The following is a 25,836-nucleotide window of genomic DNA, read 5'->3' on the forward strand; positions in this document are numbered from 1 at the left end:
TAAAGAATCCTACATTGCCATAGCTGGATAGGAAAACATCTCAGAGCATGAATGTTAGAACATTCAATGTTAAAGCTAGAACGGGCTTTGTAACAAGAAAACATAGAATATTGTGTGTCAGATCTTTTGCACTCTTCTCGTGCAACTCTTGTTTTATGACTGAATATACTGATGCCCAAAGTGGTAAGAGGACTTGTTCTTTCCATTGATAATAACTCACGTTTATATGGCCTTTTATGGTTTTAAGCAAAGGTCTTTCCTCATCATAAATCTGTGAGGTAGGCAATGTATTTACCTCCTTTTACATATAAAGAAATGCAGACTCAGAAAAGATAAATTACATCTCCAAGGTCGCCCAGCTAGTATATGTTGGAGCTAAGGTTTGGACCCAGATCTCTCCTGTCTCCAAATCTGTTGATGTTTGCTTTATGCTATACCACCTCTTGTATTGCAACTGATTTAAACCAACAGAGTTGATAAATAGTTCATTCCTCAGTTTACTGGGTACAGAGAGACTGGACAGAACACTGAATGTAGATCCTAGTGTTAGAAGATCTCTTAGGTATGAAATGTGTAATCATATGTTTGTGTGATTTCAGCAGAGCCACATCATTCATGTTATTGAGTTATTTGTTCATGTGTTAGCTTTGCTAATGGGAGCTTTCAGTTATTTTGAGTTGGTCATTTTGCATTTCTACCTTGTTCCCAGTATGTTCCTTTACTGATGATATGCTAGTATTTATTCCTTCCTGGAGGACCTGCACATACATTTCAGAAAGTCCCAATCTGGGGCTAAGATGGTTCTTAAGTGTATTTCTTTGACATTTTCCATAAGCAGCATCTGCAAGACTACTTAATGTAGGCAGATAGTGTTTCTCATTACTAAATGAGTATGAATGGAAAATTTACTAATTGCTCATTGCTTATAACAATGTATGAATTTAAGTACAGCTCTGCCAGTTTAAATCAGTACAGCATAAGTTAATCTAGAATTTATATGTGTTTTATTAAATTTATTAAGAACATAACCTTCCCCTTTCCCAGGCTTCTGGGCATACATACAAAAACATGGGATGATGATTTAATTTAATTTAGTATGTTTCCCTGAAAGTCAATAGTTTTACCTCCCATATAATTACAGAGAAAACTAGAATTTCTTCCTTTTTTGTGAGTGTCAGGCATCTCAGGCCTTACCAAAATGTACCTGATTTTGGGTGTGATATTTGAGTTTCCACTTAAATTCATTTTTTTTCCCTGTCTGATTACAATTTAGCATGGTCTAAGAAAATGTTGGACTAAGGAGCAAACATCTGGGCATCTGAGTGCAAACCTGGCCTCTACTGCTTATAGCTATGTGAGCTTGGGGTAGTCAGTTAATTGATTTCTCTGAATCTGTTTCCTCATTTGAAATATAACATGGTTGGACTTGATCTTTCTAAGTCTCTTAAATTCTGAGAGTCTGGGGTAGAGTATGGAGAGCCAGGAAGGAAAGAATAGTGTCAATAAATTTGGGGGGCGGGTGGGCGGGAATCTTGGGAGGAAAAAAAAAAGTAGTGTCGCCAGAGAGGCCTTCATTTGGAGAGAGATCACCGAACTGTAGATGATGATGAAATAGAAAGAGCTAGGGACTAGAAAGCAGTAGGCTTTGGTTTAAGTCCTTTCTCAGTAGTTACCTTATGAGAAGTTGGACACAGCTCTTCACCTGTCTGAGTGAAATGAAGTATTTGAATTAAATTATCTCAGTGACCCCTACCAACCCTGACTTTTTCTGGGTCTGTGATTTTCTTTCTTTCTTTCTGATTAAGTGTGCAGAACTAAGACTATGATCAATTTTTTTCATATTCTAGTATTGTCATAGAGAAGTAGTTTCTCCTATAGTAACCTCAACTTCTGTGAGCTTTAGTTTCTTCAAATATAAAATGAACCCAGTGTTTTTACTATTTCATAGAGTTGGTATTAGGAAAGCACTTTGCAAACTCTGTTATTTAAATTTGAGTTGTTCATCATCATTAGCATCATCATTGTCGTTATTATTATCACCATTGTTGATCTGTCAGTAAATAAGCATTTATTGAACATTATATTCCAGTCATTGGTGATAGATACAAAGGCAGAAGCCAGTTCCTACTTTCAAAGGACTTGAGTCTACATCGCTAGACAACATGCAATCAACTATATACAAAGAAGATATATTTAGGATGAATTAGAAATAATCACTGGACCGAAAGACAGTAATGTTAAGGGAGATTGGGAAAGGCTTTATATAGAAGGTGGGATTTTTATCTGGGACTTACAGGAAGTCTGGAGATGGAGATGAGGATGGAGAGAATTCTAGGCAAAGGGATAGCCAGTGACAATGCCCCAAACTGGAAGATAGACTGTCTTGTTTTAGGAATAGCTAAGAGGTTTGTCTTATTGAATGGTATATATGGTAGGAAATAAGGTATAAAGAAGACTGGAAAAGTAAGTGGGTGCCCAGTTATAAAAGGCTTTGAATCCAAAATAGAAGGATTTTAGATTTTTTCCTGCAGGTAGTAGGAACTACTGGACTTTTGTGAATGGGTGGGTAACATGGTCAGCCTGCATTTTAGGAAGATCAGTTTAACAAATGGGTGGAGGATAGATTGGAGTAGAAAGAATCTTGAGACTGGAAGACCAACCAGCATACTGTAATAGTTAGATTGCGGTTATGAGAACCTGCACCAAGGTGGTACTGTCAAAAGGGAAGTGGTAGTGGGTCATATAAGACTTGGCAATAAATTGGATAATCACCTGCCATTAGCAAAAATGAATACATAATTGAATTTATTAACAAACTAGTTTGTGCCAAAACATTATCTTAACTATTGTTTGAAATTTTTCTAAAATATTCCACATAAGATTTTACATATTTTAACCTTCTCTTAAAAACTTAAAGTTATATAGTTAACAGTTTTTGTAATTTACAGTCTTTCAATGATACCTAGTGACATTACTTAAATATCTAGAGAGGACTTTTTGTTACTGTTTGATGTTGCCAGACTGTTTTGATTTTGTTGTTAGTGGTTCTTTTCCTTCCTTTGTTGGCAGCTTGTTCTGTAAAATGATGTTGAACTAAATACCTCATATGTCTTCCTTCCATAATGATTTATGGCTGTATGACTTCTGACTGCTGCTGTACATTCATCTGTCTATGAAAAGATTTCTTTCCCACCCTACTGTTGCTGTTGTCACCTATAATCTAGGAAGAACTAAAGATTGTTTAGGAAAACTAGATAGAATTCTCCCCGCCCTTCCCTTCGCCTCCACCCACTTCCCTTTAATCTACAGACAGTTCTAAGCCTACAGGCTCTGGTCCCAAAGCCTGAATGATTTCTTTCAACTTTACCATTCTTTTATGTAAGATCCGTTTCATTTAAATAATACTGTGTTATATATTCTAGGTGCCTTCTATCTTTAACATCCTATTATTTAGAGTACCTTCCATTTCTGATATTGTTTTATGTTCTAACTCCCTCCAGTTTTGCCATTCTTGTCCTGTGTTCTACAGATATTTCTAGCTCTGATATCTATATTTTAATGTTCCTTCCAACCTTTACATTTTATGTGTTAACATTACATTAGACTTGATATAGGGAAAAATTTCCTAACAAATAGAACCACATGTAGGTGACTGGATTGTTTTGATTGTTTCAAGAGCTAATGAGTTCCCTTTCAATGGAGGTCAAGTTTAAGTGTCAAGTTTAAGTGACCACTTGTCAGCAATTTATTTACTAGAGGAAATTTCTGTCCAGGTAGACACTTGGACTAGATGGCCTCTTGAGATCCCTTGCAATTTTGAGTTTGGTGATTCCTTTCAGGCTCCAAATTTCGTTGTAATGTCATTCTAAATTCTAAGGTCTTTTCAAACTCTAACATGCATTTCTGGTGCTAGTATTTTCCTTAATCTTCAATATTAAGGATTAGACATCTTAAGGATTGACTCTCCCAGCTCCATTGGACTCACTTCGTGTGAAATGAACTTTCTTACATTGCCTTTAACCTAAATCGCAAATCTAATGATGTGGCTATTTCTTTAGTAAGAATTCAGGTGAAGACCGCTATTGATCATTCTTTTATATTATTGTAGGTATGGTATTCTTGCTGGAACATTTTAATTTGTAGTTTTCTGACATTTATAACGCTTAATTAGCACTGAGAAAGTGTTCCCTTTTTTTTCTAAAGTGCTAATTAAGTGGAAAGTAATGGCATTATTTTCATTTTAATGTTTTACTGACCTTAAATACAAACTGGTAGAATTCACTGGAAATTGGCATCATACCAAATCTTCTGGCTATCAACCAATGAGTGAACTTTTGTCCCTTACAAAGTTCTAAGTGGATCAAATTGAAGTTACTATTCTTGCCACATTTCAAAGCCTTAATTTATTAAATAAAAAGGGAAAAATTTAAGGATATTTTGTATTTAATTATCATCTCTACTCATGACTCATATCTATAAATCTAGCCCCATTACCTGGGGCTGGCACATAGTAGGCACTCAATAAATGTGTATTCCCTTCCTTCCCTGTTTTATAGATTAGGAAACTGAAGGTGAGAGAGGTTAAGTGATTTGCCCAGAGCCACCTCACTAGGAAGTGTTGGGGCAGAATTTAGGTCTTCCTCAATCCAAGTCCCATATTCCATCTGTTGAGCCAATTTATTGGTTATACATTGTCCTTCACCCTTGACTCCTTTTCACTTTTATTCTTTTGCTATTACTGTCCTATTAATTCTCACCCTGGATCTTACAAAATCTGCCTTACTAACTTACATTCTTGAACTATTAAATGCCTTTGGAGGAAGTTATATAATTGTGCTGACTGGGTATATTTCAAATTCCTCTTGTCTAGTCTCTACTGGGAAAACTGATTCTTCATTGATTGATGGTCTTACTCCTTTCACTGCTTATTCTAAACCTATCTTTCTCTCCTCATGCCCCTAAAACTTTCTCCTTTCTCCCAAGAAATGGCCTTCCCCCAATCTACTAAGAAAATTTAAGACCATGTCATATAATTTCCCTTCCAGCAGATACAATGTAGAATATGATGTTAACCCTTTTTTGTATTCTTAATCTTCTAATGTCCAGGTTTCTTACAAGAGCTTGCCTCATCAATCATTCCTTCTTTTATTCATCTTCTCTCTCTATCTATCTATTGTTTCTTTCTCTACTGCTTACAAACATGTCCAGTTCTACCACATTCTTAGGGAAAAAAATTTTAAAAGATACAAAACACCTTCATTTGACCCTGGTATCCCCAGCAGCTTTTCTCTCATTTCTCATATCCTCGCTTTCATTTCTGGACACCTAGAAAGAATCTGCTACATCTCAAAACTCTATCTTGAGAGTCCAATATATTACTTTACTGTGTTAGTTTTCATGGGTAATTTGTATTGCTTTGCATGGTTTATCCTGTTTTTTCCCTAAGTCATAACTTTGTCTCAGATCCTACCTGTTATTCCCTCATCATTATCGTGTTTCTTTCTGCAAGGCAGGATGTTCTTCTGAAGGAGGGCTAAAACCATTAAGTATAACACATTACCCCATGTTGCTCCATGTGTCTGGAATACAGTCTATCTTTTATGCCTTCTTGTTTTTCTCCTGTAGGCCTTATTTGTTGCTTCCAACAGTTGACATGGATTTTTTAAAAAAATTTTGCCTTGATTGTCTTTCTTCATACATGCTCTTAGACTGTACTCCTTATGTAAAATACACTTCCTTTCATTGATTACTGAAACCTCTCTTTTTGTCCATGCCACAATTGAGGAGCCACTTTATGAAACCTTCCCTGGTTGCTGTAGCTACAAAATTTTCATGTTCTCTGGACCTGTCTATTGTTCAGTCATGTCTGACTCTTCATGAGTGCATTTGGGGCTTTCTTGGCAGAGATACTGGAGTGGTTTGTCATTTCCTTCTACAGTTCATTTTACAGATGAGGAAACTGAGGCAAACTGGGTTAAGGGATTTGCCTAGGCTCCAACAGTTAGTAAGTATCTGGGGCCAAATTTGAACTTGGGATGAGTCTTCCTGAATGAAGTCCTGGCTCTCTAGGCACTATGTCACCTAGCTTTATATCCTAGCAGGACCTATCTTGTACATTCTGTTTTCTGTTATGCCTATTTGTGCATTCTCTCTGTTTGATTATAAATTTCCTGAGACTCAAAGACTGTGTCACTTTTCATTTTTGTATATCTAGGGTGGAGTCCAGGACTTTGTACAACATAGGCATTTATGTATCTTGAATTGAACTAGTAGGATTTGGAGGGGCTGGCATTCTAATGGCATAATTTTGGAAAACTCAGGATTACTAATTTCATCCCTGAAAGGTGGTCTTCACTGTGAGATGATCTGTGGAAAAATATAAATAATCTCCATTGTAACCCAAAGTTTTTATTTAAGTCTTTTAAGTTCTAGTCAGTTGCTGGTTTCCTAATTCTTTTTCTTTAAAATAAAAAGTTGAATATGTACATGGAAATAGAAGTCTTGTGACACATTAGTGCACAGATACTCATTATTTTATGAAGGAAAAAATAAAAGCAAAACAAACTTCTGCTTTCAAACCCTTCCTATGGCTTTATGAAAATAGTCAAATTCATTGAAGCTAGATTTCATTATTTTAGAAAGGAGGAAAAGCAAAGAACAGCTTCAGTAACTGCACAAAACTTTTTTCTTCCCTACGTGATTTTTATAAATTAGACCACTACATTTCTTGGTGATTACATCTTATGTTCTTCATTCTCTAGGGTATCTAGAAACAACTCACTCAGAAAGAGTCATTCCCTTTGGTTGTGCTTCTCCTTGGTACTTAGGCCTTACCTCCTGTTGTCAGAGTGTTTTAGAGTCCTCTCTCAGGTGATGGGCACTACATTCCTTCTCCCTAAACAGAATTTTAGGATCACATTAGGAGAGACCTTAGAGATCACTTAGTCCAGCCCCCTTAGTTTACAAATGAAGAAACTGACTTAGAGAGTGAAATTACTTCTTCTGAAGGGACTATGCAAAAGAACTAGTATATGAAACCAAGAAAACTAAACAAAAATTAAACACAAAAATTCAGGATTCTTTCCATTGTATCATACTGCCTTCCTGTGATTGGCTTTGAAAAAAGAACTTCTATCTTCATTTTCATGATTGTTTAAAAAAATCTTTTCGAAATGTGGTATCATTCCTCTAATTCAGTTAAACTCTCACTTGTGTCAGTAACAATGGGGTTACTGGCTTGGGGTAGGCCTGAGTGACCCAAAAGTCTACATTTCCCATAGATATGATTGTGTTAGACTAGGCCTTCCTTGCATATTGATCCAAGTTGTCCTGTACATTTTGGGAAAAACAAACAATGAACCACAAGAACAAGAAAACCTATGTCTAGTCTCTTTCTCAGTAGTTGCAACTAGAACCCATCTAGAAGTCTTACTACAATTTTTATCCTAGTGTTCTCTTCTTTATACTTCTCAACAAGATTATAAGATTTTGAGGGAGAAGAAATTTATTTTTTTCTCATAGATCATAAAATGTTGATTAGAAACCAAGGCATATGTAGCATCATGGAAAGAGCACTTCATGTAGAGCTGGGAGAACTGAGTTTGAAATCTGGTTTTGATACTAACTTTGTGAAAGGACAGCTAGGTGGTGCAGTGGATAGAGCACCAGTGCAGGAGCCAGGAGGACCTGAGTTCAAATCTCACCTCAGACACTTGGCACTCACTAGCTGTGTGACCTTGGGCAAGTCACTTAACCCCAATTGCCTCATCCTGGGTTATCTCCAGTCATCCTGATGAATATCTGGTCACTGGATTCAGATGGCTCTGGAGGAGAAGTGAGGATGGTGACCTACACAACCCCCTTCACTCAAAACAAAGTCAAGTGGAAGTCATGTCATCACTTCTGTGATGGCGTGGTCTTCTTCAACAATGAAGGACAAACATACACACTATATTGATTCTCAACCATCTTGTACTTGCATTTTTGGTATAAGACTTTTACTTTTATTTCTATTAATTTTCATTTTATTAGTTCCAGGCTAACCTGTCAGGGTCTTTTGGAGCATCAGATATGTTAGCAATTCTGCCAAACTTCATTTCATTGGCAAATTTGATGAGCATGTTGCCATCAGTGAGTGTTTATTAAGCTCTTACTATGTGTCAGGCACTCTGTTAAGCCACTTATGCTTTTACCTAAGTCATTGTTAAAGGCTTTTTTCAACCAGCCCAATTCATCATCCAGTCTCCCCTAAAGTGACAGATATCTTAAGGCTTTGGGACTTGTATGGATCCAGTATTGCCTTCTTTCAACATTACAGCCATCCCACTTACCTCTTAAAGTTTAACCCATTGAATCTCCAAAATATAATACCCTGGGATTCTCAGTCAGGAAATCTTTTCATTAATTACATTTCTTTTTAGTGTGCTCAAGAACATGCTACCCCTTCTGCTCAATAACCATTTAGTAGGAGAGCTCATGCAAATCCTATAGTATCCTCTTGTAAAAAACACCTGATACTACATAGTCTCATAGTCTCTACGGATTAACAGGGCAATTCAGTTTAGATTTTCCTGATAAACAGAAGTTGAATTTAAAAGTGTATTGTGCTATTATGCTAACGAGACTTTCTTTATGTTAATGACTTCTCAAATAGGAAGCCTAGTAGACATTTGGACATAGTTTGCCTTAAATGGGGATAATAAGAGCACCTGTCTTCCAGAATTATTGTGAGGACCAAATGAGATAATAATTAGAAATCATTTAGAACAGTTTCTGGCACCTAGGAGGCACTTAATGAATCTTTCCTTCTCTCCCTCCCTTTCTCCCTTGCTTCCTTCTTCCCTTCCTCCCATCTTCTACCTTCCAATACACAGATGGGTATTCCTTTCTGTACACACATGCTTAGCCATGTAGCACACATATTTAATTAATAGGTAGTAGGTACTAGGAAGAGAGAGTAACTTGTAGTTCATTTTGTCGAGATTTCCTTGAATAACTAGTAGCTAGCTTTATGTCACATCTCAACCTACTTTTTATAGTTCTGTTATTAGAAAAGAGAATCCTTTTCAGTTCTAAATATTCTTTGTTTTATATTCTAACATTTCTCCTATTTCAAATGTTCTCAGTTCTATGAACCCCCTTTCATTTCTGACATTCTGTGTTCTAGGATCCCTGCTTTTGTTAATACTCTGTGGTCTTAAGAAATCAGAAATGAAGGATAGGAATTTCTCTTGTCCCTCTTCATTTACTTTCTGGTTCTTCTTCTTCCCCTTCCTCCCCCACGCACGTGCACGTGCACGCACACACACACACACACACACACACACACACACAGACACAGACACTCACTCACTCACTCACTCACTTCTTTTTGAAACTCCTCTGGCCCTGCCTGCATTATTACAAATTAGGAAGAAGGAAATCAGTGAAAACATTCAGTACAAAATAAACTCACACCCTCTTGTGTGAAAGGTTTGACTGAATTTTAAACCCTGAACTCAGAAGGGCAAGGTGCATCATCACATTTTCGATCAGATGTGGATGTTCTGGCTGAAGTGACACATTTGTTGAAGGCAGTGTCAGCTGTCTAAATTTGTGCAGCTCTTGCTCATGGTTCTGTGATTCTAGCATTTGGTTATGAGGAATGAGAAATGCACTGGTGGTATTCAGCTGTGCTGCCATGGCTACATTGTCCTCTGAGTGCAGTGTTTTTGTTTTTTCCCAGAATACCACATATGGAAAGAGAGTCAGAGTTTGGAGATCAGATCCTAGTTGGGTTGTTATGAGACACAACTTGACTTTATATTTCTCTAATCAATAAAATGGGAACAATAATATTTATGCTACTTTCCTCACAGGATCATTATAGGAAAATACTTTGCAAACCTCTAAGTCATTGTGAAAATGTGAGCTGAGGTCATTGAACCACCCTGGGTGGTAGCAGGGGCAGTGGTATGGTGTGAATCTGAAGACTGAAAATGTGGGTTTGACTTCAAGCTATGTCATTTCTCTGTGACCTTAGTCAAATCACTTTACTTGTTAGAGTTTTAATTTCTCTGTAAAATGGTAAAAAAAAAAAATCCCTGCCTTTTTCACCTACCCTGAAGATAATCTAATTTACTTCCTTCATTTTACGAATGAGAACATTTAGGCCCAGAATGGTCAAACAAGTTACTTGACATCACAGTAAAGAGCAGAAGTAGGATCTGAACCCAAGTTCTCTGACTCCAGACCTAGTGCTCTTTCCTTATCTTTGTGGTTTCTGACACCAGCAAATAAGGAAAAATCATTTGAAATGTTTTATGAGATTTAAAGTGCTCTATGAATGCCAGTTCTTAATATTGCTATTCCAAAAGATAGAGAATGTAGGATTCCTGCCCTTGAAGAATTTATTTCTGAGGTGGAGAAACAGGACATATATATACAGAACTGACAGAAGAATGAGCATAAAAATACTTGAGCAAAAATCAAATGCTTTTTATACTGTGGCCTTATTAAGTATTTTCTCCAAGACCCACAGCTTCCCCCTTCCCATCTTTTCCCTTCCTCAGTGATATGCCCTGACTCCCCTTGTCTCTTCTCTGTCCATCCTTCAATCAAACCTTCCTCATGGAAAAGAGTCATATGAGCCCCTTACATGCTAGTAAATTTAAAATCAGTGGGAATTATGCTTGGGATATTAGCTTTGGAAACTTTCTCTTTAATTGGCAGTGAGACCTTATTCCTTGTTAGAGATGATATAGGCATCAACAGGAAGGATGAATATTTTTATCCCTAGGAGCTGGGATTCTTCTTGGAATCTCTGTGAAACACATTACTGTGTTGGAGGTTGTGTTGCATAATGCAAATTAAACCATATTTGAAGTCAGAGGACCTGGGATTCAGTCCTGGCCAGAATAATTACTACCTATGTGATATTGAAAAAGTCATTTAACCTTTTTGGGTTTTAGTATTCTCATATTTATGAAGGACTTGAAATAGATAATTTCTAAATTATTTTCCAGCAATAAATTCTGCTAGTCTATGATCCTCAGCAGATGACCCACTTAGGCATAAATCTAGCTAAGGCTGGAATTTAGAATCAATGTAAAATTTTGAACTTAGGTTAAAAAAAAATCAACTGTCACCTGTTGCACAAAATTTTTTGGGGGGGAAGGGGTGGGCAAGGCAGTTAGGGTTAAGTGAGTTGCTTGGTGTCACACAGCTAGTAAGTGTCAAATAGCTGTACCTGGATTTGACCTCAGGTATTCCCGACTCCATGGCTGGTGCTCTATCCATTGTATCACGTAGCTGTGCCTTCATGAAACCTTTTTTGAGCTTCTCATTTAATTATAACTTGCCCACATTTACCTTCACACAACACTTTGTTGGTTTATTCATTCATTCAGTTAACATTTATTAAGATCCTGTTGGGGCATATGGGTGTTCAGGGAAGACTCATACCTCTGATGTGAGGACTGCTGAGCCCTTTTTTCCAGATTGCTTTCCACCTTTGTCCACCTACCACCCAACTCACCTGTGGCTTCAAGAAGTTATAGTGGCCACACTTGGTAAAACCATTTCAACAGATGGCTAAACCAGGTTGAGGTTAACTGAAGGGCTTCACATCCTTCAATGAGTTTGGGGGTGGGGTGGGAGGATGTTTACCCCACCCTCGTGTGAAAACTTTTCCAAAGGAATGGGCAGATGTGAACACTTTGTTCCAATGTGCCATGAAGGTGTTGGAAGCAGGCACTGTGGAGCACTTTATTTATTTTCTAAAATTTATTTGTTTTCAGTTTTCTGCAATCATTTTCATATATCTTAGATATATATATATATATATCTCTTATATATCCAAGATATTTCCCCCTCCCCTCCTTCCTATCACCTCTCTCCCGAGACTGCATGCAATCTTACATAGGCTCTACACATACATTCTTATTAAATATATTTTCACCTTAGTTATGTTGCATAGAAGAATTAAAATGAATGGGAGAAACCATGAAAACAAAACAAAACACAAGAGAAAATGGTCTGCTTCATTCTGTGATCCAATTCCATAGTTCTTTCTCTGGATATGGAAGACATTTTGCCTCAAGAATCCATTGGGAATGTTTTAGGTCCTTGCATTGCTGTGAAGGGCTAAATCTACCAGAAAAATTCCTCTCACACTGTAGTTGTTGCTGTGTACAAAGTTCTCCTGGTTCTGCTCCTTTCACTCAGCATCAGTTCATATAAGTCCTACCTGTGGAGCACTTTAGAGCTTGATTAGACTTTGTATCCCAAGCCATCTCCAGTTGTCTTGACTTTTGTCTTACCACTGGACTTTGATGACTCTGGAACAGAGAGTGAAGTTGACTACTTCACAGAACTCTACCTCACTTAAATCAAATTTATGCCTGAGTTAAAATACATCACCATGCCATTTATGGACTCTTTGTGCCCAACCTGTGGTAGAATTTTCTGAGCTCATACTGGTCTGATTAGCTGTAGTTGGACACACTGTATGTTGACCCTAATATAGTGACATCTTTTTTGGTCATTTTCAAGCAGGAATGACAGCAAACAACCACCAAGATCCTGCTACATGGCAGGCACTGGGAATAAAGAGCAAATATGAAAGATCTCTTCTCTCAAGAAGCTTACAGTCTTCTTGGTGAATACAAAGTAAATTCCTAATAATTTCTTTATAATAAAGTACTAGCAAATCCTGAAAATTCCTGAACATTCTTGAAAAAAACAGCTGTTAGTTGTATGGGTAGATGAAAGGCTGTATCAAATAAAACCCACAGATTATCTCCAAATATAGGCTATAGTGTCAGGATTTTAGCTGCTCTTTAGGTTGCAACTTTATGACAGTGATGATTAAGTATGAAAAGCCTTACAAAAGGAGGCAGTGGGTCTCCTTCAGTTAGTCAGTGATCCCTACCTCTGGTCACAGATATAGAGTTAAGGATGTGACTTATAAAAGGGTTTGTGGTGGGGAATCATGGTAACACTTAGCTTAGCTTTACCAACTGGGAAATTCTGGTGCAATAAGGAAAGATTTTCAAACTATTTCTTGTCTATAAGGCTTTAGCATCCTGAAGGGATAATACTAGTCAACTGTTTAATTATGAAATTTTATTTTAATTCTAAGGGTTTTTTTTGTTTCTTTCTTTTCCCTTGCAGACATTAGAAGCTATTCTGAATTTCAAGTACTCAGGGGGCCCAGGCCATGTTGATGGGTATTACAGGAACCTCTCCCTGGGGATTCATGTGGAAGCTGAGCCATCCGTGTTTTTCACTCGAGTCAGTACACTGCCTGCAACAAGGTAAACTTAGCTCTCAAAACTCCGTTTTCTGATTAACTTACTCATGTTTAATCATAAATACCCATCTTCTATTTGTTCCAATTTGATAAATATTTAAGTGCCTGCTGTGTATCTAGAACTGTTCTAAGCACTGGAGGTACAAGATGTAAACCCTCTCCATCTCCTCGTGTCAGTGCTTCTGCAGTATGCAGTTAGTTGGTCATGAGAAGCTTCAGATACGTAATTAAGAATAAAAGGAGATAAAATGTGACAGGGACAAAGAGGAGGTCCACAAATGTTCTATAAGAAATTTAAGGAGAGAGAGAGATTAGGTATAGTTTGTGTGAGGTTGAGAGGGATGATTTGGAAGGTGTCATTGGGTAGGTGACCACTGAGTTTGGCATTAAAGAATTTTGCCCTTCATTTGGAGTACTTTTGAAGCCCAGTAAAATGCCTGAAAAACATAATATAACATAATCTAGTTGAAAAAGTACTTGGGTTTGGAGTTCAAAAGATCCAGGTTTAAATTTCATCTCCATTAAATTGATCAGCTACATGATAACAAGCAAGTCATTTACTGCTCTGAGTCTCAATTTTCTAATCTGGGAATAATGATATCTCTTCTGTCTCACAGGGTTGCTTTAAGTATTAAATGAGATGTGTAGTAAGATACTTTGTAAACCTTTAAATGGGTAACATAAATATTAGTGATAATTATTATCACTCTGGAATCTTGTTAAAATATGCTCCCTGAGATCTATAACATGTTATTAAAAAAAGACATTTTAAAATAAATTTTAATGATATCTTTTTACTTTTGTCACTAGGATTTTTTCCAGTGCTCCTCTTCCTTTGAAAAAAGCATCCCATATAACAAATTATATTTTTTAAACAAAAGAAAAAACCACAACAAAATCAATCAACACATCACATTGTTCCACTTCTGTAGATCTCCCATCTTGGCAAAGGAGTGACTTGGGAGTAAAAGACTCATATATTTATAGAATCAAAAGATAGCTTAGAGATAATTCCCAAGCAGTTTATCATCATGTACATTTAAAATAATATTAATAATTTAGATTATTTTTGATGTCTGATTTCACTGACCTAGGGAACTCATGGAACCTCTCTCTAACCAGAGTAGATCAGCAACTGCTCAGCCATTCATAATTTTAGCAAATTGCCTTGAACACTAGGAGAGTGACATATTGGGTCACACAACCAAAGTGTGTTAGAGGGGTATTCTTGTATTCAAAATCAGTTCTGTATACAGTATACCACACTCTTTAATTAATATCCATATGAATGAATAACTTTCCAACATTGGAAGACCAAACTGCCTAAATATGAAGAGGTTCATGATTGGGAGGCTGGCCAACATGTGACACATTTTCTTTCTGACCACAGCAACTCATGAAACCCCATGCAATAAAGTCATGGCGGGTTTTTGGCCTTCATCACTGCAGAGAATACCTAGAATCACAGAATTTGAGATTTGGAAGCACCTCTTCATCTAGTCCAACCAATCCATAGAAAGCATCACTATGTGGTATGTTATTATAGGCATACCCAATCAATTGGTAGTTTAGCCTCTGCCAGACCTCCAAGGAAGGGGACTACTACTTCTTTAGGCAATTAATTTCATTTTTGAGCAGCTCTAATTCTTGGAAATGTTTCCTGACATTGAAACTAAATTTACCTCTTCAGCTTCTACCCATTATTCCTGATTCTATCTTCTAGCACTCTCCACATGAAGGAGGTACTTCATATTCTTGGAAGTATCTGTTATGTCCCCCTGTATCTTCTCTTTTCTAAGCTAAGCTCATCCATTTTTTTCAACTAATTTAATGTAACACGGACTTAATACTCTTTACCTGCTATCATCTATCTTCTAGACATGTTGGTTCACCAGTTTCTTTCTTAAACCGTGGTACCCAGAACCTAATATTCTGACAAGAGTAGAGCTTAGAGGAAGATTGTGGGAAGATGGCTGAGTTAGATTTGAAAATTCTAAATTTTCCAGATTTTCCTCACAAATGAGATAAAAGAGCACTTCTGGTCAAACTTAAAGCAGTAAAAATAAATAAGAATGGGGCAGAATAGAGGTCCTTCTAGGACAATAGGAGAAGATCTAAAGAAAAATCCCAGGAAGAAGTTTGGTCCCTGTGAAGAGTAAATACCTTCAGGGTAGGTCTGCTTAAACAGCAAGTGGCAAACCCTAGGGTTAGCTGGGTTGGATGGTTGCCTTGGTCCTAGCCATAGGGAATTTTTACCCTTGGGACAGTGAGGGGAGTTAGGCATCTGAGCCCAGGAGGGAACCTCTGCTGACAAAGAATGCGAGACTCGTTTGTCCTGCAGAGATGCAGCCAGGAGGCAAGATGGAACCAGCATACACCCTGTGAGTGCAGAAGCAGTGGGATGGGACACTGCTGGCTGTGGGCACTTATAGGAGGCTAGAGGTCTTGGTTTCAGTTCCAGGCCAGAGGGAAGAACTAAAGGAGGATCTGAGGCCAGATGTACCATCCCCATACCCTAGGACTAGAAGCGATTACAAAAATTAAGCTACTACAAATTTAAAAAAAATAAATGGGCATAGGGGAAATAATTCAACTATAGAGTTACTATGGGAATAGAGAAGACCGGAATTAATCTTTAGAGGAGGTTACTGAAGCAAAGAACCTCTCTTCTACCTGAACAAGTAATGTCAAATGGTCACCTACCCAAAAAAACTCATAGAAGAATTTAAAGACTTTTAAAAATCAAATGAGAGAGACTGAGGAAAAACTAAAAACAAACAAACGACAAAGAAGAATCCAAGAGAAACAAAAATGTTATGAAAAGCCAGTCAACCAATTAGAAAAGGAGATCTAGAATCTTAAGGAAAACATGACAACTTGAAAATCAGAATCGTGCAAGGTGAAGTCAGTGAAGTTATAAGAGATCAAGTAATAATGAAACAAAATATAAAAAAGAGAATGTGAAACATTTCATAAGAAAAACAACTGATCAATAAGAGAGAACATCAAAGTAATTGGACTTCCTGAAAGCTTTAATCACAAAAGGAATCTTGATACAGTATTACAAGAAAGAAGTAAAGCAAATTGTGCTGAAGCATTGGAACAAGAGGCAAAGTAAAAATAGAAAAAAATCCACTCATCACCACCTGAAACAGATCCTATGAGGAAAACCTACAGGAATATCATAGTCAAATCCTGAAACTCCCAGTTCAAGGATAAAATTTTGCAAGCAACAAGAGAAAAGAACAATTTAAATATGGCAGTACTACATTTAGAATCACACAAGATCTAGCAGTGGTGATGCTAAAAGACTAGAGGTCTTGGAACACTACATATTGACAAGCAAAAGATCTGGGGTTCTGGCCACAAATATCATACCTGGCAAAGCTAAGCATAATCCTGAATGAAAAAAAATAATGGACATTTGATTAATTGTTACATTTTAAGGATTTTGTTTTAAAAATGCAACAAAAAGCCCCTGAACTTAATAGAAGATTTTACATAGAAGAGCCAAGAGAAAGATAAGATACATATCAAAGACCAATTACAAGGGTCTCAGTAAGGAAGACTGTTTACCTGTTATATATAAAATAGAAAACATATGTCTAAGATTGCTATTAGTAATTGAGTGGCTCATAAGAAAGACTGTAGTAGACTTGAGTATGATATGTTTTAAGTAAAACTGTATAGGAACAGCTGAAAAGAGTAATTATTTTATACAAATGAGGTGTGAGAAGAAGAACTGACACAGAGAAATTAGATGAGGGAGGAGGTCTGGTAGTTTTGGAAACCTATTTTCATAGGAATGGGTTCAAGAGGGAACAATACATATATATTTCGAAGAGTATAAAAGTTTAAATTCAGAAAGACATAAAACACTAAGTGGATAGGGAGGGGGAAGAGGATAAGGGAGGGACCTTTAGGTGAGGGATTAGGTTAAGGAGAGGGGGAGTAGAAGGGTGTTTAGGTTCATGGGAGTGGGACGATAAGGGAGGAATCCTGGGCTGGTAGGTTAAGTAATAGAAGGACAAGGTAGTGGGTGGAAGTAGAGCAGAAGAGGTAGGAGTGATAAGAAATAAGAGGTATGCACAAATATAAAATAAAGTTCAGGAGTAGAATTGGTTAGGGAAAACGTCGCAGGGGTAATTATCATGATCTTTGGCAAAGTTAAGGCTAAAATAGATTTAATCAAAAGAAAAAAATAGGGAAACTATCCTATGTGTCAGTCATACTTATCAATGTTGTTTTGAATTATTTAAAACAATTTCCTTTGGTGTAGGAAATGACAAGTTGGTGGACTTGGGAAAATATGGAAAGACTTAGACTTGTGAAAGAAGTTATCCACCCTCAGAGATACAGTATAGTACAGTCTTAAATAGATGTATATGAATGCATGTCTTTATATGCTTATGATTATCAACATCTAAGTATAACTATGTGTAAGTATATCTATGTACATGTGTGTATATATGTATATCTTTAGCTGTATCTCTATGTATGTATGTATATATGAATATATGTCTATGTGTGTGTACATATACACACATACACACACATCCATGTTTAATGGGGTGGGAGGAACAATAAAGTAGAAAGTGCACAGCTAAGAGCAAAAGAAAATTTACAAAGAAGCAAAGAAAAGGTGGACAACTCTCAACACAATGTGTAGTGTTTATCATATAGACTTTCTTGAAAGAGAAATTTATTCCTGGATATTTTGAATCTTCTCTCACATTCTGCTCTGCACATGGCAGTGCTTTTTTCCCCCTTTTCTCATTTTATATTATTTTTGCTTTAGTATTTAAGTTTGTTTCTTTTTTGTATTCTTACTTTGATTTTAAGTTTAAAATTTTACAAAAATAACAGAAGAGTAGAGCATAGAGGAAGGAAGCATCATCTTCTTATTGCTGGAAGCTAGACCTCTCAATAGAGTCCACATTCACACCAGATTTGGGGGCTATTATATCATATATAAATATATTCACATTGAGCTTGTCATTCACTAAAATCTCCACATCTTTTTCAGAATACTAGCTGTCTATCCATGCCTCCCCAACTTATACTTGAGAAATTACTTTTTTTTTTGTTATTAATTTATTTAACTTTTAACATTCATTTTCACAAAATTTTGGGTTCCACATTTTCTCCCCTTTTGTCCCCTCCCCCCACCCCAAAACACCAAGCGTTCTAATTGCCCCTGTCTGCCAATCTGCCCTCCCTCCGTCCCCACCCCTTCCCTTTGGAAGGCAAGCAATTCAATATAGGCCAGATCTGTGTAGTTTTGCAAATGACTTCCATAATAGTAGTGTTGTGTAAGAACTAATTATATTTCCCTCCATCCTATCCTGTCCCCCATTACTTCTGTTTTCTCTTTTGATCCTGTCCTTCCCCATGAGTGTTGACCTCAAATTGCTCCCTCCTCCCCGTGCCCTCCCTTCCATCATCCCCCCCACCCTGCTTATCCCCTTATCCCCCACTTTCCTGTATTGTAAGATAGGTTTTCATACCAAAATGACTGTGCATTTTATTCCTTCCTTTAGTGGAATGTGATGAGAGTAAACTTCATGTTTTTCTCTCACCTCCCCTCTTTTTCCCTTAACTAAAAAGTCTTTTGCTTGCCTCTTTTGTGAGCGATAATTTGCCCCATTCCATTTCTCCCTTTCTCCTCCCAATATATTTCTCTCTCACTGCTTGATTTCATTTTTTTTTTTAAGATATGATCCCCTCCTCTTCAGTTCACTCTGTGCACTCTGTCTCTATGTGTGTGTGTGTGTGTGTGCGTGTGCATGTGGTTGTGTGTTATCCCACCCTGTACCCAGATGCTGAATAGTTTCAAGAGTTACAGATATTGTCTTTCCATGTAGGAATGTAAACAGTTCAACTTTTGCAAAGTCCCTTATGACTTCTCTTTGCTATTTACTTTTTCATGCTTCTCTTCATTCTTGTGTTTGAAAGTCAAATTTTCTTTTCAGCTCTGGTCTTTTCAACAAGAATGCTTGAAAGTCCTCTATTTCATTGAAAGACCAATTTTTTCCCCTGAAGTATTATATTCAGTTTTGCTGGGTAGGTAATTCTTGGTTTTAGTCCTAGTTCCTTTGACTTCTGGAATATCCTATTCCACGCCCTTCGATCCCTTAATGTGGAAGCTGCTAGATCTTGTGTTATCCTGATTGTATTTCTACAATACTTGAATTGTTTCTTTCTAGCTGCTTGCAATATTTTCTCCTTGATCTGGGAACTCTGGGATTTGGCCACAATGTTCCTAGGAGTTTCTCTTTTTGGATCTCTTTCAGGCGGTGTTCTGTGGATTCCTTGAATACTTATTTTGCCCTCTGGTTCTAGAATCTCAGGGCAGTTTTCCTTGATAATTTCATGAAAGATGATGTCTAGGCTCTTTTTTTGATCCTGGCTTTCAGGTAGTCCCATAATTTTTAAATTGTCTCTCCTGGATCTACTTTGCAGGTCAGTTGTTTTTCCAATGAGATATTTCACATTATCTTCCATTTTTCATTCTTTTGGTTTTGTTTTATGATTTCTTGGTTTCTCATAAAGTCATTAGCCTCCATCTGTTCCATTCTAATTTTGAAAGAACTATTTTCTTCAGTGAGCTTTTGAATCTCCTTTTCCATTTGGCTAATTCTGCTTTTGAAAGCATTCTTCTCCTCCTTGGCTTCTTGAACCTCCTTTGCCAATTGAGGTAGCCTATTTTTCAGGGTGTTATTTTCTTCCGCATTTTTTTGGGTCACCTTTAGCAGGGTGCTGATTTGTTGTTCATACTTTGCTTGCAAGTCTTTTATTACTCTTCCCAGTTTTTCCTCCACCTCTCTATCATGATTTTGAAAATTGTTTGGGCTCTTTAAGACCTTTTCCCAGAACAGATCCCATTGAGTGGGCTGGGATGTAGAAGCACTGACTTCCATGTCTTCTCCTGATGGTGAGCACCGCTTTTCCTCATCAGAAGGGAGGGGAGGAGAAACCTGCTCACCAAGAAAGTAACCCTCAATAGTCTTGTTTTTTTTCCCTTTTCTGGGCATTTTCCCAGCCAGTGACTTGAGCTCTGAATATTCTCCTCACACCCACCTCGCCTCCTCCCAGCCAGCGCTTGGGGTCTGAGGCTCAAATGCTGCTTCCCAGTCTCAGTGCTTTGGGCGGGGGCAGGGCTGCTATTCAGTGTGAGATTATGTTTAGGTGCTCAGGTGGGGGCAGGGCTGCCTCGGGGGCTCAGTTCCCTCGGGGGTGTATGCGGAGACCTTCAACAATGGATCTGGGCTCCTGCCTGCTTGGGGAGCCCTGGTATGCTCCTGCCTCCGCTGTTGCCTTCTGAGGGGGCCTGAGTATGGGGGCACCCCACTCCCCTCTCGACCCACCAAAGAGACCTTCTCACCGACCCCCGTCACCTGTGGGTGGAGGGACCTGCACGGCTGCTGGAGATCCTGTCCCTGAAGCCTGCTCGGATCTTTTCCTCTCGGTGCCGCGGCCATGGCAGGGCTGTACTCAGCTCCCAGTCCCAGCTCCCAGTCCCGGTGCCCAGTCCGCGGCGCAAAGGACCTTTTGTGAGAGGTTTGCAGGTCTCTCTGGAACAGAAATCTCCCTCGCTCCAATTTTCTGTGGCCTCTGGGTACAGAATTCGCCGTGAGTTACTTATTTGTAGATGTTCTATGGGTTGTGGGTTCGGAGCTATGTGTATGTGCGTCTTTCTACTCCGCCATCTTGGCTCCGCCCCCGAGAAATTACTTTTTGATAGCCAAATGCAAGATCTGATAATTAGTTTTCCTATTGAATTACATGTTATTAGATTTATCCCAAAGCTCCTGATTGTTAAGATCCTGTTGTATTCTGACTCTGTCATCTGTTATATTCCATTGTTTTATCAGTTTTGTGTGATCTGAACATTTGATGAGCATGTTTATATTTTCATCTATTATCATCACTGATAAAAAGTTTGAATAATGAAGGGTCAGACATTAATCTCTAATATAGAAACCTCCTGTCATGTGACATTGAACTATTAAGACCTCTTTTTTAAGTTGACCCATTTATCTAGTATTAAATCACACCCACTGAATACTGGGAATCTATATTGTGACTCATTCAATAACCAGGAATACATTCATTCCAGCTTCCTTTGAATACATTCAAAGCTTAGTCTTTGATCTACTGTATCTCGATGGTAAAAAGTACTTTAAAGTTGAGCACTCTTAAGAATCTTTGGAAGAGTTATTCTTCTGATATAAAGTACAGTCTTTTGAGAACCACTGTTCCTCTCCAAATTTATGTCTGTAAGTAAGCAATATTCGGAATGACAAGTGAGGTCAGTGCTTTTTCTCTCATTATCTTATGATCCTTAAAGTGTTTCGCGCTGTCTGGTGACGTAGAAAGTGCACTAGCCTTGGAAGAAAAAGCTTTAGGTTTGATATGTCACTTATTTACTATGAAACCTTTGGTTAGGCTATAATATGGACCTCAGTTTCTTTACCTTTAAAATGGAAACAATGGCAGTACTATTCATAACTTCTCATACTTGTCACAATGATACTTGTCAAAGGATTGTTATAAGGATGCTTTCTAATCACAGAACTTTATGAATGTGTGATTTATAAAATTTGAATAAATTAAAAATATTTTCTCTCCTCTTTGTTGCTACTTTTCTAATATTAGTCTCTTGTTTAAAGCACAATGTTTTTGAGACACAGTCATATAGATCTTCCAGTTTGTATGTTAGTTGTAGCAGGTGACTAAATAAGATAATGGAAAACTGGTATGTCAGTGTAGCCAATACCTTTGTTACAAAGTCAGATACTTTAACATTTGTGTGTTGACTGCATAATATATTGTTAATTGCATACAGTGTTTTCTTGCTATGTTTATTCTCGTATAGATTTAATTAATTGTCTCTGTCAGATGAGGGCCATGTTATAGTTTTCTAGTTTGAAATTTAATACTTAGGTTTTCATTATATTTTTAGTGTAAATAGACTTAAAGAATGTTAGAGGTTTATGGGCCATAGAGTATTAGCGCTGGGAGGGACTTTAGAGTACAACACAGAAATTTAGAACATGAAGGAAGAGACTTAGACTATATAGGATTAGAAGTAGAAAAGATTTTAGAAAACTTCTAGTTCAAGTCCTTGAAAATAAATGAAGACTTTTTTGAGGTCCAGAGAGGTGATTACTTAACCAAAGGTCTAGAGAGTTAGTGGCATAGGAAGAACTACAGCTCCATTATTCTTATTCTCAAATCAGTAGTCTTTCTATCACATCATGCTGCCTTTTGGAGTATTTCATAGAACTTTTAAAGTCTAAAGGAACCCAAAAGGGTCTTTAATTTCTCATTCTCTGAGGCTCCATTTAATCAATATTCAACGTCATTATGGAAAGTGTTAGACCATTTGACTTTTTCAGGTAACTGAAATGGATCATTTAAATATCTAAAATTATTTCATTTTGCCTTCTTTTATGGAGCCTTATAAAATGTATAATTTAGTATTTCATCAGAGTATATTGAACATAATTTAACCTTATATTAGTGTCTTAGAATCACCATTAAGAAGTTCAGTTAATTTGTTAGCTTTGAATGTGGTTATGCTATCAATTACTGTGGAGTAAAGGACTGTTTGTTCTGAATTCCAGTGACCCTAGAATATTTTGCTTTTATAATCCTTCAGTCTACTTTATGTCATTCTTTTGTTTATTCTCTCACTGTGAATTATCCTCTATGCCTTCTGTCACTGTACCACTTAGCCATAGTATGGCAGGGACATCCTTACTGAAGAGCTTGTGTGGTATTGTTGAAAAAATTCTGTATTAGGGAGTTGCCCAGGGTATTAAGAAGTTAAGTCTCACGGCCAATGTGTGAGATACTGTTGCTTAACCCAGGTGTTTCTTACTCTGAGGCCACCCCTTTATCTCTTAGGCTACACTGTCTATCAGGACTAAATTTAGTAGGAATAAATATAAAGTTCTATATATGGGTTCAAAAATTCAACTGCAGAAGTACAGGATAAGATAGGTATGACTGACTAGATTCATGTGGTGAAAAAAATGAGTTTTTTAGTTTACCTCATGTTCTGTATCTATCAGCAGTATGGCATGACAATGCTCCCCCTCCTCCCTTCCATAAAAAGATAACTTGATTTTAGTCAGCATATGTGGAGGTGGAGTGTCCAGAATGAGGGAAGTGATAGACTTTAGTTTTTTCTAGTCATCAGAATACATCCCAAATATTCTATTCATGCTGAGGTGCCATATTTTTGGAAGGACATTGACATTCCAGAGTTGGGTATTTGGTATTAAGCTTGTACAAAGCCAGATGAAGATCTGTGGAATAAGTTAAGGATATTTAGCCTGAAGAAGAGGTTTAGTACAGAGGAGGATGGGGGTGGGTGGGTTGGAATTATAGCTTTTGTCAAATATGTGAAGGGCTGTTACATAGGAAGGGGATTAGACCTGTTCTGCTTGGCCACAGAGGGAGAACTAGGAGCAGTGGGTAGAAATTGGAAGAGAGCTGGAGTTAGACATGTTATAAGAAAAACTTCCTAACAATCTGAGAAATCTAAAAATGGAACTGGCTGCTCATGGAGTCAGTGCATTTCTCCTGAAGGTTTAAGTAAAGGTTGAATGATCACTGGACAAGGATGTTGTGGAGAAGATTGCTGTTTGGTCTTTTAGGGGCTGATGCTCCTAGGGAACTTTCAAATCTGACCTTCTGGGATAATTGGATTTGATGAGTTTGACCTTGACAGATGGATGAGATGTCAAAGAGGCAAAGATATCATATGGTGGGACATTCAAGAAAATGAATGCAGCAGAGTTGACAGTTTATTTTTATCACAATTTTGAGTTTGTGAACTTTCCCTTGCAGAAATCCAAAGATATCACTTGACTTAAAAATTAAAGTCCTGCATTATTTTGCTATTGAGTCTTTGCATAATATCAAAACTGTGAGATTGTTAGGAAATACATTTTAATAGATTGGTCCAAATTTCCTTTCATGAACAATGAGCATATAGGAAGAATGATTCCTTCTGAGCCCTTTAAAATCAGTTAACCATTCTATTTTAGGATGTCAAATTCTTTTCAGAGCGTAGTCAAAGGGCAGTGTGGAGGAGGTAATAGTTATTTCTGATATTAATAATAAGTCCACTTGCAACTACAGCTACTTAGAAGCAATCACTTGAATCAATTCTATTCCTTTCCCTCCCATCTGTCCCTTTCTCAAGAGTAGGATAGAATCTGCTTCACTTGGTGTGGAACCACATGGTCATATATATTTAATAAGTAAAAGGAGGGATAGGTTTTATTCTGTGTAGATTTTAATTTCCTAGTGGTAGGAAACATAATCTCTCATGTTGTTTATCATTTTCCATGTATTCTATTTTGAATATTGCTTGAACAACTTTAGCAATGAGGAAATTACTCCTTTAATAAGTAATTTAAGTTTCATTTTAAGACTATGTTAACTCTGAGGAAGGTCTTCCTTTGAGTGGCAATTTGCCTTTTTCTAATTCCTGTTTATTCACTTTAGTTCAACAAATACTTATCAAACAACTTTTGTGGGAAAAGCTTTTTAGTTTTGCCTACTGAAGCTGTACAAATTAATCCTAATTCCATTTAGCCCTTAAAATATTTTAAGATAGTTTAGACACCACTATATATTTTAACATCTTTACGTGAGCATGGCATTGTGGAAGGAGTCCTCAACTTACATCTACAAATCTTGGGTTTGAACTCCAGCTTCATTATGTGAAGTCCCTTGGAATCATAGCTAAGTTCATCGACTTAGAGTTGAAAGGGACCTTGAGTCCATTCCAAGTTTTTAAATGAAATAGATAAGTGAGAGAAACAAGGTCAGGTAACGAGAGGAAACATAGTTCTCCAGAAAGAGGATGGGATTTATTTGTCTTTTGTCACTCATGACCTCAAAGGTCCCTTTCCTGCTCTCATTCTTATAAAAGTATGACTACAAAATTGTTGGTACAGTCCTGTAAGAAGACTGTAGGGAGTGTTAAATCACATCATCATAGCATTTATAGAGTGCTTTAAGATTTGGAAAGTGCCTTATGTGTTATCCCATTTACGTTCACAACAATCCTAGGAGGTCGGTGCTATCATTGTTCACATTTTTCAGTTGTGGAACCTAAAGCTTAGAGATGTCAAGTGCCTTGCCTACAGCCACTGTAGTTAGTAAGCACCTAAGGCTAGATTTGAACTCTGGTCTTCCTAACTTCAAGTCTGTCACTCCTTTGACTTTTACTCACTGGAATCAGCTGCTACCTGTAAGGAGAACTGAGGAAAACATTAAGGGCTGCTTTAGCTGTCCTGGAAAGAAACTGACGGTCAGAGAAGGAAAAGTATCAGCTGCTTGGGGTGGATGGGATGGTGATGACTGATACCAGAGGGAAGCTAAAACTGCTCAGTTCTTCTTGCCTCTGTTTTCTCTGTTGAGGAGAATGCACTGCCGATGCAGAACAAACATAGCTAATAGGGAACTGGTCTCAGTGAAAAGTAAGGAGACGAGAGCACCTGTCTACTCTTAATTAATTTAAG

At 37.4% G+C, this 25,836-nt stretch overlaps 1 protein-coding gene across 4 annotated transcripts in view; it reads left to right on the top strand.

The window, feature by feature from the left end:
* TRAPPC9 (trafficking protein particle complex subunit 9) overlaps positions 1 to 25,836 on the top strand; it is a 1,025,445-nt gene that overhangs the window by 496,479 nt on the left and 503,130 nt on the right. For all 4 annotated transcript variants that reach the window (XM_072602984.1, XM_072602987.1, XM_072602985.1 and 1 more), the window contains one exon: positions 13,153 to 13,295. In XM_072602984.1, coding sequence (XP_072459085.1) covers positions 13,153 to 13,295 — 143 coding nt within the window. The remainder of the gene's footprint in view (positions 1 to 13,152; positions 13,296 to 25,836) is intronic.

Source organism: Notamacropus eugenii, chromosome 4 (assembly GCF_028372415.1).
Source record: "Notamacropus eugenii isolate mMacEug1 chromosome 4, mMacEug1.pri_v2, whole genome shotgun sequence".
NCBI lineage: Eukaryota > Metazoa > Chordata > Mammalia > Diprotodontia > Macropodidae > Notamacropus > Notamacropus eugenii.